This window comes from Mya arenaria, chromosome 1 (genome assembly GCF_026914265.1).
Source record: "Mya arenaria isolate MELC-2E11 chromosome 1, ASM2691426v1".
Lineage (NCBI taxonomy): Eukaryota > Metazoa > Mollusca > Bivalvia > Myida > Myidae > Mya > Mya arenaria.
This window is the reverse complement of record NC_069122.1, coordinates 60,111,759-60,126,838: the sequence shown is the minus strand read 5'-3', so window position 1 is coordinate 60,126,838 and position 15,080 is coordinate 60,111,759. Positions and strand designations below refer to the sequence as shown.

At 39.9% G+C, this 15,080-nt stretch overlaps 2 protein-coding genes across 2 annotated transcripts; one reads left to right on the top strand and one right to left on the bottom strand.

Moving 5' to 3' along the window:
- Positions 1-1,098: 1,098 nt before the first annotated feature.
- Positions 1,099-2,516, bottom strand: LOC128229656 (14-3-3 protein zeta-like). The gene has a single exon (XM_052941437.1). It carries the CDS (start codon positions 2,370-2,372, stop codon positions 1,641-1,643), a length of 732 nt encoding a protein of 243 aa, XP_052797397.1. The 5' UTR covers positions 2,373-2,516; the 3' UTR covers positions 1,099-1,640.
- A 6,048-nt stretch (positions 2,517-8,564) lies between these two features.
- Positions 8,565-9,320, top strand: LOC128228340 (14-3-3 protein zeta-like). The gene has a single exon (XM_052939605.1). It carries the CDS (start codon positions 8,565-8,567, stop codon positions 9,318-9,320), a length of 756 nt encoding a protein of 251 aa, XP_052795565.1.
- The last annotated feature ends 5,760 nt before the right edge of the window (positions 9,321-15,080 follow it).

Sequence of the window (15,080 nt, the reverse complement as noted above, 5' to 3'; positions counted from 1 at the left end):
TCAAAATAATATAGATTAAAGAAACAGGTTTTACATATATAAAATTCATAATGCGTTTGCCATGGTGATGCAATTTTGCATAATGTTAACACCAGCACTGTAGACATTCCCCGTCATCCAAGCACTTGTACACGTGATCTTGATAGACAGACGAACTTTCGAAACGGATACTCGTCCCACATACGTCATTCTAATATTCAGACACGAACATAAGGTATCACTTCCGCGAATTTAACAAGCCTGCACATCCCGTGATATGAACGGTGGTATAAAAAGTGAGAAAATACTTCTAAATATGTACATTTAACAGTTAAGTTTACCAGGCAGTTTATTTGAGTCACCAGTCATACAACTTGGGGCCAGCATTGTTTCTTGCCTGTTTAACGTCCTTGTTCTATTGTCATAATGGAGATTTATTTCCTGTTTAATAGTAATGCAACTTGAGGATCAAGAGCTATTGGAAGATATTTGCACAATGGTTAGCCTATCCGTGCTTTTACAATTTGTATTCCGGTATATCTGTACAATATCAATTACCCGATAATAAAGTCTGCCACACACAGATTTACCTTTTGGTCTTCAAATGAATACACATTAAAAATATTCAAGCTTCTAGGTCAAACATTTTATGACTTAGAGGAATAATCTGATTGCAAACAAGGCAGTTCAGGTCTAATATCAAACACCTCAAGTTTTCCTTAGCTGATGAATGTATTTTATTTTGACGTCACTGTTGAATAGGGATTCTTTCACATGCTATATGATAGGGTCAGATATCGATTTTTTTTTATTTCGCATTTATAGCCCTGAGTTTGTATCAATGGTAAAACATCTACAGAAAAATCGCTCTATTGTTGATTTAACAAAAATACCGTATAAGTGCTCCACTATTCCAAAAAGCGTTACTACATTCTGTTCAAATGATTAACCTTGGTCTTGACTCAAAACTATATCCAATTACTCTATTTCGACAAGTCAAAAACAGTTGCCAAGTCACATACAATCAGTGACTGAGTTATTTAAATACATAAAAGTCTTTAGAGCATAACATGTCATTGTTTGTCACATAAAATGTATGGGCTATATAGCTCAACAGGATTTACCACTTACATAGATTTATTATACTTTCACTAAAATCTGAAACATACTGTAACAATGTTTTATTACACACAATGATTAGGCAAAGTTACCAACATGGAAAAATGACCCCCTGAATATTTCTATAAGATTACAGCAAGAATATGTCATACAATGACATCTCATTTATTATATTTAATTTACTCTCGAACATGACCTCTTTGGTAACAATTTAAACGACACAAACAGTTAACAATACAAATATTCGTTATCGAGATTTTTAACATTATCACTTTGCTTTGTAAACTAAGTTTTCGGTAGGGACACTCCTATGAATATTGTGTCAATATATTAGTCATTCAACATCTATTTTAAACCGTACCACGTTTAAAAGATGACAGTCTAGTTTTCGGGCAAAAATATTATTTACGAACGGTTTATTAACAAACTTGACAGCTATGGTATAGATCTAAGGATTATACTTAAAGGATATATTTATGAACGTTAGACAAGACACGTGTTATGAACAATCGAACATGTTCAGTCCAAGATCTGGCAGTTGTTTAGTCCTCTTCTGCTTCTTGTGTTTCGGATGTCCAAAGAGTGAGATTGTCACGTAACAACTGCATAATAAGGGTACTGTCCTTGTACGCATTCTCCTCCAAACTGTCCAGCTCAGCTATTGCATCGTCGAACGCCTTTTTCGCAAGTTTGCACGCCTCTGATGGGTTGTTCATGATCTCATAATAGAACACACTAAAGTTCAAAGCGAGTCCGAGGCGGATGGAGTTGGTGGCATGGAGGCCCTCGGCGACCTTATGCGCCTCATCGTACGCGGCTTTGGAATTGTTGACAATTTCGTCCTTTTTGCCTCCCTGAACTTCAGCGAGGTACCTGTAGTAGTCACCTTTCATTTTCAGGAAAAACACTTTGCTATCAATTTGGTCCTTATCATTTTTGTCGCTGTTACTGGGGATCAACGTATCATCAAGGAGCTTGATCACAACGCCGCACATGTCGGTCAGCTCCTTTTCGATCTTTTCCCTATACGCCTTAACAAGCGTTTCCTTCTTGCTATCCTTTTCCTTTTCCTCAATACTGGAAATAACACGAAGCGACGAACGGCGCGACCCGACCACATTCTTGTAAGCGACAGATAATAAATTCCGCTCCTCTGGTTTTAATTCTGATCCACTCTGAGCCACTTTGTTCATAAACTCCGCCATTTCATCGTATCTCTCGGCCTGTTCGGCCAACTTGGCCTTCATTATTAAATCATCTCTACTTTCCGACATTTTGTTCGGGTAAAGTCCTATAAATTCCTGTAAAATATGCTGAAAAGTGTAGATTCACCAGTTTCGTATCTACAACACAATGTAATCGCTTGGACTGTTGCCAACTATGCGCATACTAAACTGCGTATAGTATAGTAAACCCGCAGTCATGCATTCATTAAAATCGATGAATAACTGACAAGTGCGCTGTAACACGGAGCGGATCTATTAAACACGGAGCTTTGCGTCATAATACCAAGAGCAGAACGTATATTCTGACAATTGACAATATAGGAAACTTATGGCATGTGCCAGGCAAATAGTGCATGGTTTAATTAAGATAAACAGTAAATAATCATATTAACCTTCGTTAAACATATAAACCATTATTATTATTATATTACACTATATTTCTATCATTTATCAATAGTCATGCAGTTATGCTTCATGTTAAACTCACTCAGGGGATTTATATACCAACTAGCGCGTCAACGAAAGTCTAGGCTGAATACTTAACTAGACTTTAAAATGCCATGCATTGGGTCAATACATCTTAATTGCCATATATTCGTCACACCACGGACCTATATATGGTTTATAGGTTCGTGGTCACACCTTTATCGAAAACCAAGATATTAAGACCCCGTCATTTTGGCCAGGCGGTAGTACTAGTGTCATCATATGTTACTAGTTTACTAACAGCCGAGGTGCTACAGCGTAATTGTCTGATGCAATGTCCTCGTTCCATATTTAAACTGTAAATATAACAACATTGGTCTTTTACTCTATGACTCATCATATGCATGAATATCTCTCCTCAGGAAATGCATGGCACCGATATGTTATCGCTTATAAAGCCACATTTGGTACATTTTAAAAGATATATTTTAACAGAAAGCTACATCATCTTGGGGTATCGTCTAAACAGCGTACATAACCTAGGACATTTCCCCATCGGTAACTAGACGTACAGCGTCCATAACCTAGAACATTTCCCCATATGTAACAATACAGCGTCCATAACCTAGGACATTTCCCCATCTGTGACAGACAGCATCCATGACCTAGAACATAACCCCATATGTTACAGACAGCGTCCATAACCTATAACAGTTCCCCATCTTCAACAGACAGCGTCCGTAACCTAGAACAGTTCCCCATCTGTGACAAACAGCGTCCATAACATAACACATTTCCCCCTCTGTTACTAAACAGCATATAAATCCTAGAATATTTCCCATCTGTAACTAGACAGCGTCCACAACCGAGAACATTTCCCCATCTGTAACTAGACAGCGTCCAAATCCTAGAACATTCATTTCCCATCTGTAACTAGGCAGCGTCCACAACCGAGAACATTTCCCCATTTGTAACTAGACAGCATCCAAATTATAGAACATTTCCCCATCTGTAACTAGACAGCGTCCAAATTCTAGAACATTCATTTCCCATCTGTAACTAGGCAGCGTCCACAACCGAGAACATTTCCCCATTTGTTACTAGACAGCATCCAAATTATAGAACATTTCCCCATCTGTAACTAGACAGCGCCATAACCTAGAACATTTTCCCATCTGTGACAGACAGCGCCTATAAACTATAACATTTCCCCATCTGTGACAGACAGCGTCCATAACCTAAAACATTTCCCCATCTGTAACAATACATGGTCCATAACCTAGAACATTTCCCCATCTGTGACAGACAACGCCTATAACATAGAACAGTTCCCCTTTCTGTGACAGACAGCGCCTATAACCTAGAACATTTCCCCATCTGTGACAGACAGCGTCCATAACCTAGAACATTTCCCCATCTGTGACAGACAGCGTCCATTAACCTGGAAAATATCCCCATCTGTAACAATTCATGGTCCATAACCTAGAATATTTCTCCATCTGTAACCAGACAGCGTCCATAACCTAGAACATTTCTCATCTGTTACTAGACAGTGTCCATAACCTAGAACATTTCCCCATCCGTAACTAAACGTACAGCGTCCATAACCTAGATCATTTCCCCATCTGTGACAATAATGCGTACATAACCTAGGACATTTCCCCATCTGTGACAGACAGCGTACATAACCTGGAACATTTCCCCATCTGTTACTAGACAGCGTCCCTAACCTAGAACATTTCTCCTTCTGTAACTAAACAGCGTCCATAACCTAGAACATTTCCCCATCTGTAACTAGACAGCGTCCATAACGTAGAACATTTCCCCATCTGTAACAAGACAGCGTCCATTACCTAAACAATTTTTTATCTGTGACTAGACATCGGCCATAACCTAGAACATTTCCCCATCTGTAACAAGACAGCGTCCATAACCTAGAACATTTCCCCATCTGTAACTAGACATCCTCAATAACCTAGAAGATTTCCCCATCTGTAACAAGACAGCGTCCATAACCTAGAACATTTCCCCATCTGTAACTAGACATCGTCAATAACCTAGAAGATTTCCCCATCTGTAACAAGACAGCGTCCATAACCTAGAACATTTCCCATCTGTAACTAGACAGCTTCCATATCCTGGAACATTTCCCCATCTGTAACAAGACAGCGTCCATAACCTAGAACATTTCTCATCTGTTACTAGACAGCGTCCATATCCTGGAACATTTCCCCATCTGTAACAAGAGAGCGTCCATAACCTAGAACATGTCCCATCTGTAACAAGACATTGTCCATATCCTGGAACAGTTCCCCATATGTAAAGTGTTCTGCTAGTACTGTTCCGGGGTTCATGACGGTTCAATTAGGTAACCACTTCATAGAATAATTTAGCACCTATTCATTCTGCTTAACACGGATTTTAGTGTTTGTGTCTCCGCAAAAGTGGTAATCGGAACACACAGGAGCCGTACATGAATTTGCGACCTACCCCGGCCTCCGTTAAGATCATTTGGAATGAACCGAAATACGTGATGTATGAAACTGCCGCGATTTTAGTACTAATTAGTTACGGTATCTCGTAACTTACTGCTAGATGGTACCGTTGCAATGATATCATACTAGGAAAAACATATTCTTTATTTCTCCGTAAAAGAGCACCATATACACAGTGACACGTGCACATTGTATTGAGGTGGTAAAGCAAGGCAATCATAAGTATGATATGCAATAACATTCATTAGCAAAAGGTTACGCAACACTATTAGATCGTGCCTTTAATGCCTTCCAGAGTGCAAAAGTTGATTTCATAACCAAAACATTAAACTGTTTTTGTTTGTGTTTATGTGTTCTTTTTAGTTCTGAGCTTCATTATTTAGCCAGGGTAATGCCATTCTCGTTCACCAGAGTGATGTTGCTATGCGTACCACAAGTTAGATTTATCACGATCGAACCTCTGAATTCGAATATATTATTTTTTCTACCCACTTTTTAAAACAATCTACATTGAGAACCCTTTGCGTTGGAGAAACAGCACTGTGACTTACATTTTCATGTATGATAATATATGTTTATCTTTGTCCCAATGCTTGAGAAATGTTTATGGTGACTTACATGTATAGGCCCGATGGACCGGGTGTTATTATTTTTATATTTGTATTGTGAATACCATTTATGTTTCGGCCATGTCACTATAATGAACAACTTATTTACTTACTTATACCAGTGCAATTGTAATTTATAAAATACTGATACATACGAACATGAATTATATAAATGCGTGAAAAGGAAATTTAATTGCATGCACACTTGCTAGTGTTGTACCGTGGTAAATTGTTATAAATACTTATTCCACAAAGCTGATTTGTTTGTCTGAACCTTGAAAAGTGATATCCAATCCTGTATTTTCATAGTTCAAAATCGTATTTATCAACTAATTATTGAAATTGTATTCATTTCTATCAACAGCTATACTATTATACACAACTTAATTTGATAGTTTGAGCACATTATAGGCAAAAAAACCATTGAAATTTAATCGAAGAGATACAATATGACATCGACTATAAACCTTGCGTACTAAAGAAAATAGTGTGTGTTTTTGTATAGAAAAATAAATTTGTATTTGCTAAAGGTCTAATTAATTTTGTTCATTTAAACAAATCGATTTGAATATACAGCACCGTGCCAAAAGTGAATGAACTTTTTTTTATTAATGGCGGCTCATTAAAAAACAAAAACAAAGAACAAGTAAAACTCAAGTTAATGGAAATTCTTACTGGTAAAATAATTGTATGGTGGCCAACAGGTTAGTCAAGCTGGTTATCTGTATCAGCAGATGCCAAAGGAGTAAAATAATGTATTATAGTTTACAGGTATTTCACTGTGTGTGTGTGTGTGTGTGTGTGTGTGCGTGTGTGCGTGCGTGCGTGCGTGCGTGCGTGTGTTTGTGTGTGCGTGTGTGCGTGTGCGTGTGTGTATGTGTAATCACGATGTTGACTACTGTGTAGTAGATGTGTTAACAATGTAACCTATACAACGTAACATCCATCATGCAGTTCATTTAAAAAAAAAAAACAAAAAAAAACAAGCATGCTTGCATTTATATCACCTCACGCTGGGATAACGTCGTTATGTTTTATGTATAAATATCTTTTCAATTTGTTCTTGGGGTTGTCCTTTCGTTGATGTAAACAATTCAGGAAATCTGATTACATCTGTAAACTTACATTAAACGAACAGTTGAGTGGTATCGATTAACCTATATGTAATCTGAGAGCATGTTTAAAAATATTTTTTTTACACAATATTTTTGTGACGTCATCAATTTCTATCAGTAATAAAAGCATGCTCCTCAAAATTTGATTTAGATTTGTTAAATAATTCACCAATAAAACATTTGTGCATTCCCTCACAAAGAATGACATCTCACAAAACCGACATCTCACTAAACCATGTATATGGAAACACATTTTATACTGTGTGTTCCGTAAAGACTTCTAGAACTATTGTTAAAACAATGGTCAAAATGATACAGTTCAATACTTCTAGTCGATCTTTCTTGCAGTATCTTTATAAAATACCCTTACTTATATAATCACCAATTAAAATGAGGCGTCATGAAATACTAACTGGTAACTTTACGACAGTCTATGTATGTTTAGAATGTTTTGAAAACAACAACAACAGCAAAAACATTGATTTCCCATGAAATTGGGTTAGATTCTATGAAACAGCACATAACAACTTTTAAAAAAGTTCACTTATTTCTGGCATAGCGCTGTAGATGTGGCATTTTTCATGTATATCAAGAAAAAACCTTGTATTAAGTGTACAAAGTAATACCGCAGTGTAGTCGACCATTCAATGTGGTATATCGGTAAGGGCATTAATTAAGTACTGTCTGAGACAATTAAGAAAAGTGGTCTCCTCAAAGCAAGGAGGGAAACATAAGAAGGCTGGACACATAAATAATTGATGGCAAATGTAGATGACAGTTGGACGCCAAATATGAAAGAGAAACGCGCTTGAATACGAACACTTTCTGTCTTTAATGTAACTAGCAGATATATTGACTGGAATCATAGTAAAAACATTTATCGCTGATGAAGTGCGCTTAATGGAAGTGTTATTTTGAAAGCCAGTCCTTATTTGTATTGATTGGAGTCCGACGACCAGTAATTGAAATATTTACCTACACGGATATGAGTGTTTTCTTGCATTATACTTATTAATCTCTGTTATCGACGTACCGTGCGCATTAATTGCAATTCGCAAGACTTACTGGTGAAATATCGAATATATATATTTTTTATTAATATTGACATTTTCTTAATCACATTTTCGTGAAGTATTTAATGACAGCAAAATCATTAACGGCTAATGCACGTCAGCATAAAAGAAAATATCTGACATTGTATTGTTGGTTAACTTTTTTTATAATTTCGATGACAAGAAAAGACACCCGCTACAAAAAAAGTGTAAATATTGTGTAACTACAACACGTGTTGTGTGATGTTAAAAGGGAATTCTACAGACATAGTACGTATCTTTGAATATGGCTCGTACATATTAAGCTTTGCTGTGCATTTAACCCAAACAGTCCGTCGAAAGAACGCCGAAGGAATGACAAATCTACAACAGTGTACGCACGTGGAATTATCATAAACAAGACTGCTTGAGAATCCGTACAGTAAACACGCACTGAGAGGACGTGCACATACACTTTTTTTCCATCTGATTTGGTACACTTGTATGTACGGATAAACAGCCGGTATATGTAGTCGTTGATATAAGTGCAATTCAAGGCTTCAGGATGTCATTATCGGCGGAAGAACGCCGCTCAATTCTGGAGCGTGCGCGGTTAGCGGAAGAGGCGGGCCGCTGGGACGATATGGTCACGTATATGAAGGCACTTGTCGTTAAGGGACGCGACTTGTCGGTCGAGGAACGCAACATGTTTGCTAACGCGTACAAGAATTACGTTGGACAAAAACGCGCGTCTTGGCGCGTAGTTTCAGGTATCGAGCAGAAGATTGGAAGCTCCAACAGGCGGAGGGATTTAAGCAGGGAGTACAGGACGAAAATCGAAGAAGAATTGAAAGTCTGTTGTAACGAGGTGCTTAGTCTGATTGAGCAGCATCTTTTAAACACGATCGATACAGAGAACCGGATATTCTATTTAAAGATGCAGGGAGATTACTTCCGTTATTTATCCGAGTTCAGCCGGGATACGATAAGCGACGGAGTCTTTGAACGCGCAAAAGTCGCGTACGCTACAGCGTTTGAACAGGCAAAGGAAAATCTATCCCCCGCCCACCCTTTGCGTCTTGGACTGATTCTCAATTTTTCAGTGTTTCACCACGAGATTCTCGAATCTCACGAGACTGGCTGCGAGATGGCGAGAGAGGCGGTTGCCGCCGCCGCCGACGAGACGAACAGCCTCCCAGAGTCGATGAGGAACGACAGCACGCTGATCATACAACTTATGAAAGACAATATAAAAATTTGGAGCGTAGAGATAGAATCTCAAAACCAACTACAGAAGACAACCACTGTTAGGTACCATTGATGTGTACCGTGAATAAGTACATATTTATTTTTCACACAAAAAACAGCAACAACGATAAGTTTAGTTTAAAGTTAACAGTGTAAATGTAATATGATAATATCACAGATACTGTTATCACAATTGAATTATACTAGGAATGTCATATATATATGTGAAACATATACGTCATTGTGTACGTGTATTAAATGGGATCCTCCTTAGACCACTAGCTAATATCCTTTGGCTTCTACCTTTTCACTCTTTAGCCATCGCTGTCCACAAAAGTCAAGAGACTGTTGTCTGAAAATGTCTTCGTGAGCCTATCCAAGAGGGGCTCACTTGCCTTTATTGACCATTCGGAAGGGGAGCATCATACCCCTCACCCCGCGCCTCTTGCGCCGCGGCACGATGCGCATCTGAATGTTTCATGGGTGATAAAATATAAACCTTCATTGAAAATTGTATGGTTACTTGTGCAAGTTTTTAAATATACTGTGTGATACGTAGTGATGTTTGAGCATTTCTGTAAAATTTATTACATCAGATGTATTGTTTATTTATTGTCTGTTTACACATATGCATACATTTACTGGTATTATAAAACATGCATATTATTGTGAACATGTTGTTGATAAATAAAAAACCCCATACACATTGTACTCTATTAAAATATTATATTAAAAGGTGTTTGTTTCATTTTTCTAGCAGTGCAAAGCTGAGCAAAGTCAAACAAGTGCTGTGCATATATCACTTTTAAAGAAATTACAGTGAAATATTGGTGATATGGGTTATGTGTAATAGTAATCAATGGGGTTCAGTGTAGTGGTAGTCCAGAGGGATCAGTGTTATGGTAGTCAAGAGTGTCCAGTGTAATGTTTGTCAAGAGCGTCAAGTGTGATGGTAGTCAAGAGGGATCAGTGTAATGGTAGTCAGTAGAGTTTAGTGTAATGGTAGTCAAGAGAGTCTAGTGTAATGGTAGTCAGGAGGGTTCAGTGTAATGTTTGTCAAGAGGGTCCAGTGTTATGGTTGTCAAGGGAGTCCAGTGTAATGTTTATCAAGAGCATCAAGTGTAATGGTAGTCAAGAGTGTCCAGTGTAATGTTTGTCAAGAGCGTCAAGTGTAATGGTAGTCAAGAGGGATCAGTGTAATGGTAGTCAGTAGAGTTTAGTGTAATGGTAGTCAAGAGAGTCTAGTGTAATGGTAGTCAGGAGGGTGCAGTGTAATGTTTGTCAAGAGGATCCAGTGTTATGGTTGTCAAGGGAGTCCAGTGTTATGGTTGTCAAGAGGGTCCAGTGTTATGGTTGTCAAGGGAGTCCAGTGTTATGGTTGTCAAGAGGGTCCAGTGTAATGGTTGTCAAGGGAGTCCAGTGTTATGGTTGTCAAGAGGGTCCAGTGTATTGGTAGTCAAGAGGGTCAAGTGTAATGGTAGTCAAGAGGGTCCAGTGTATTGGTAGTCAAGAGGGTCAAGTGTAATGTTTGTCAAGACGGTTCAGTGTAATGGTAGTCAAGAGTGTCAAGTGTAATGGTAGTCAAGAGGGTCCAGTGTTATGGTTGTCAAGAGGGTCCAGTGTAATGTTAGTCAAGAGGGTCTAGTGTAATGGTTGTCAAGAGGGTCCAGTTTAATGTTAGTCAAGAGGGTCCAGTGTAATGTTAGTCAAGAGGGTCTAGTGTAATGGTTGTCAAGAGAGTTCAGTGAAATGTTAGTCAAGAGGGTCCAGTGTAATGGTAGTCAAGAGGGTCCAGTTTAATGTTAGTCAAGAGGGTCCAGTGTTATGGTTGTCAAGAGGGTCCAGTGTAATGGTAGTCATGTGTAATGGTAGTCAGGAGGGTTCAGTGTAATGTTTGTCAAGAGGGCCAGTGTTATGGTTGTCAAGATGGTTCAGTGTAATGGTAGTCAAGAGTGTCAAATGTAATGGTAGTCAGGAGGGTTCAGTGTAATGCTTGTCAAGAGGGTCCAGTGTTATGGTTGTCAAGAGGGTTCAGTGTTATGGTTGTCAAGAGGGTCCAGTGTCATGGTAGTCAAGAGGGTCCAGTGGTATGGTTGCCAAGAGTGTCAAGTGTAATGGTAGTCAAGAGGGTCAAGTGTAATGGTAGTCAAGAGGGTCCAGTGTATTGTTAGTCAAGAGGGTCCAGTGGTATGGTTGTCAAGAGGGTCAAGTGTAATGGTAGTCAAGAGGGTCCAGTGTTATGTTTGTCAAGAGGGTCCAGTGTAATGGTAGTCAAGAGGGTCCAGTGTTATGGTTGTGAAGAGGGTTCAGTGTTATGGTTGTCAAGAGGGTCCAGTGTAATGGTAGTCAAAAGGGTTCAGTGTAATGGTTATCAAGAGGGATCAGTGTCATGGTAGTCAAGAGGGTTCAGTGTAATGGTTGTCAAGTGTAATGGTAGTCAGGAGGGTTCAGTGTAATGGTAGTCAAGAGGGTCCAGTGTTATGGTGGTCAAGAGGGTCCAGTGTAATGGTTGTCAAGAGGATTGTCAAGAAGGGTCCAGTGTAATGGTTGTCAAGAGGGTTCAGTGTAATGGTTGTCAAGAGTGTCAAGTGTAATGGTAGTCAAGAGGGTTCAGTGTAATGGTTGTCAAGTGTAATGGTAGTCAAGAGGGTTCAGTGTAATGGTAGTCAACAGGGTTCAGTGTAATGGTAGTCAGAAGGGTTCAGTGTAATGGTAGTCAGGAGGGTTCAGTGTAATGGTAGTCAAGAGTGTCAAGTGTAATGGTAGTCAAGAGTGTCAGGTGTAATTGTAGTCAGAAGGGTTCAGTGTAATGGTAGTCAAGAATGTCAAGTGTAATGGTAGTCAAAAGTGTCAGGTGTAATGGTAGTCAGGAGGGTTCAGTGTTATGGTTGTGAAGAGGGTTCAGTGTTATGGTTGTCAAGAGGGTCCAGTGTAATGGTAGTCAAGAGGGTCCAGTGTTATGGGTAAAGGTAGTCAAGAGGGTTCAGTGTAATGGTGACAGGAGGGTTCAGTGTAATGGTAGTCAAGAGGGTCCAGTGTTATGGTTGTCAAGAGGGTTCAGTGTAATGGTTGTCAACAGGGTTCAGTGTAATGGTTGTCAAGTGTAATGGTAGTCAAGAGGGTTCAGTGTAATGTCAAGAGGGTTCAGTGTAATGGTGACAGGAGGGTTCAGTGTAATGGTAGTCAAGAGGGTCCAGTGTTATGGTTGTCAAGAGGGTTCAGTGTAATGGTTGTCAACAGGGTTCAGTGTAATGGTTGTCAAGTGTAATGGTAGTCAAGAGGGTTCAGTGTAATGGTTGTCAAGTGTAATGGTAGTCAAGAGGGTTCAGTGTAATGGTGACAGGAGGGTTCAGTGTAATGGTAGTCAAGAGGGTCCAGTGTTATGTTTGTGAAGAGGGTCCAGTGTTATGGTTGTGAAGAGGGTTCAGTGTTATGTTTGTCAAGTGTAATGGTAGTCAAAAGGGTTCAGTGTAATGGTGACAGGAGGGTTCAGTGTAATGGTAGTCAAGAGGGTCCAGTGTTATGTTTGTGAAGAGGGTCCAGTGTTATGGTTGTGAAGAGGGTTCAGTGTTATGTTTGTCAAGAGGGTCCAGTGTAATAGTAGTCAAGAGGGTCCAGTGTTATGGTTGTGAAGAGGGTCCAGTGTTATGGTTGTCAAGAGGGTCCAGTGTAATGGCAGTCAAGAGGGTCCAGTGTTATGGTTGTCAAGAAGGTTCAGTGTAATGGTTGTCAAGAGGGTTCAGTGTAATGGTTGTCAAGTGTAATGTTAGTCAAGAGGGTTCAGTGTAATGGCTGTCAAGTGTTATGGTAGTCAAGAGGGTTCAGTGTAATGGTAGTCAGGAGGGTTCAGTGTAATGGTAGTCAGGAGGGTTCAGTGTAATGGTAGTCAAGAGTGTCAAGTGTAATGGTAGTCAGGAGGGTTCAGTGTAATGTTTGTCAAGATGGTCCAGTGTTATGGTTGTCAAGAGGGTTCAGTGTTATGGTTGTTAAGAGGGTCCAGTGTAATGGTAGTCAAGAGGGTCCAGTGGAATGGTTGTCAAGAGTGTCAAGTGTAATGGTAGTCAAGAGGGTCAAGTGTAATGGTAGTCAAGAGGGTCCAGTGTATTGGTAGTCAAGAGGGTCCAGTGTAATGGTAGTCAAGAGGGTTCAGTGTTATGGTATTCAAGAGAGTCTAGTGTAATGGTAGTCAAGAGGGTCCAGTGTAATGGTAGTCAAGAGGGTCCAGTGTATTGGTAGTCAAGAGGGTCCAGTGTAATGGTAGTCAAGAGGGTTCAGTGTAATGGTAGTCAAGAGGGTCAAGTGTAATGGAAGTCAAGAGTGTTCAGTGTAATGGAAGTCAAGAGTGTTCAGTGTTATGGTAGTCAAGAGGGTCCAGTGTAATGGTAGTCAAGAGGGTCAAGTGTTATGGTTGTCAAGAGGGTTTTGCAACTTAATGCTAGTCCAGAGGGTTCGGTGTTATGGTTGTCAAGAGGGTCCAGTGAAATGGAAGTCAAGAGTGTTCAGTGTTATGGTAGTCAAGAGGGTTTGACAACGTAATGCTAGTCGTAAAGGGTTCAGTGTTATGGTTGTCAAGAGGGTTTTGCAACTTAATGCTAGTCCAGAGAGTTCAGTGTTATGGTTGTGAAGAGGGTTCAGTGTTATCGTTGTGAAGAGGGTCCAGTGAAATGGTAGTCAAGAGTGTTCAGTGTTATGGTAGTCAAGAGGGTTTGACAACGTAATGCAAGTACAGAGGGTTCAGTGATATGGTTGTCAAGAGGGTTCAGTGTAATGGTTGTCAAGAGGGTTCAGTGAAATGGTAGTCAAAAGGGGTTCAGTGAAATGGTAGTCAGGAGGGTTCAGTGAAATGGTAGTCAAGAGGGTTCAGTGTAATGGTAGTCAGGAGGGTTCGGTGTTATGGTTGTCAAGAGGGTTCAGTGTTATGGTTGTGAAGAGGGTCCAGTGAAATGGTAGTCAAGAGTGTTCAGTGTTATGGTAGTCAAGAGGGTTTGACAACGTAATGCAAGTCCAGAGGGATCAGTGTAATGGTTGTCAAGAGGGTTCAGTGTAATGGTTGTCAAGAGGGTTCAGTGAAATGGTGGTCAAAAGGGGTTCAGTGTAATGGTAGTCAGGAGGGTTCAGTGAAATGGTAGTCAAGAGGGTTCAGTGTTATGGTAGTCAGGAGAGTTCAGTGTATTGGTTGTCAAGAGGGTTCAGTGTAATGGTAGTCAAGAGGGCCCAGTGTAATAGTTGTCAAGAGGGTTCAGTGTAATGATAGTCAAGAGGGTTCAGTGTAATAGTAGTCCAGAGGGTTCAGTGTAATGGTAGTCTAGAGGGTTCAGTGTAATGGTAGTCAAGAGGGCCCAGTGTAATATTAGTCAAGAGGGTTCAGTGTAATGGCAGTATTGAGGGTTAAGTGCATTGGTAGTCAAGAGGGTTCAGTGTAATGGTAGTCAGGAGGGTTTAGTGTATTGGTAGTCAAGAGGCTCAGTGTAATGGTAGTCTGCAGGGTATGGTGCAATGGTAGTCAAGGGGGTTCAGTGTATTGGTAGTAAAGAAGGTATGTACCTGTGTAATGGTAATCAGGAGGGTTTAGTGTATTGGTAGTCAAGACGGTTCAGTGTATTGGTAGTCAAGAGGGTATTTACCTGTGTAATGGTAGTCTAGAGGGTTCAGTGTATTGGTAGTCAAGAGGGTCCAGTGTATTGGTAGTCAAGAGGGTCCAGTGTAATGGTAGTCAAGAGGGTTCAGTGTAATGGTAGTCAAGAGGGTCAAGTGTAATGGAAGTCAAGAGCGTTCAGTGTAATGGAAGTCAAGAGTGTTTAGTGTTATGGTAGTCAAGAGGGTCCAGTGTAAT

Excerpts from the sequence above, each read along its gene's own strand:
- LOC128229656 (XM_052941437.1), bottom strand. The coding sequence starts at position 2,372 with ATGTCGGAAAGTAGAGATGATTTAATAATGAAGGCCAAGTTGGCCGAA.
- LOC128228340 (XM_052939605.1), top strand. The coding sequence starts at position 8,565 with ATGTCATTATCGGCGGAAGAACGCCGCTCAATTCTGGAGCGTGCGCGG.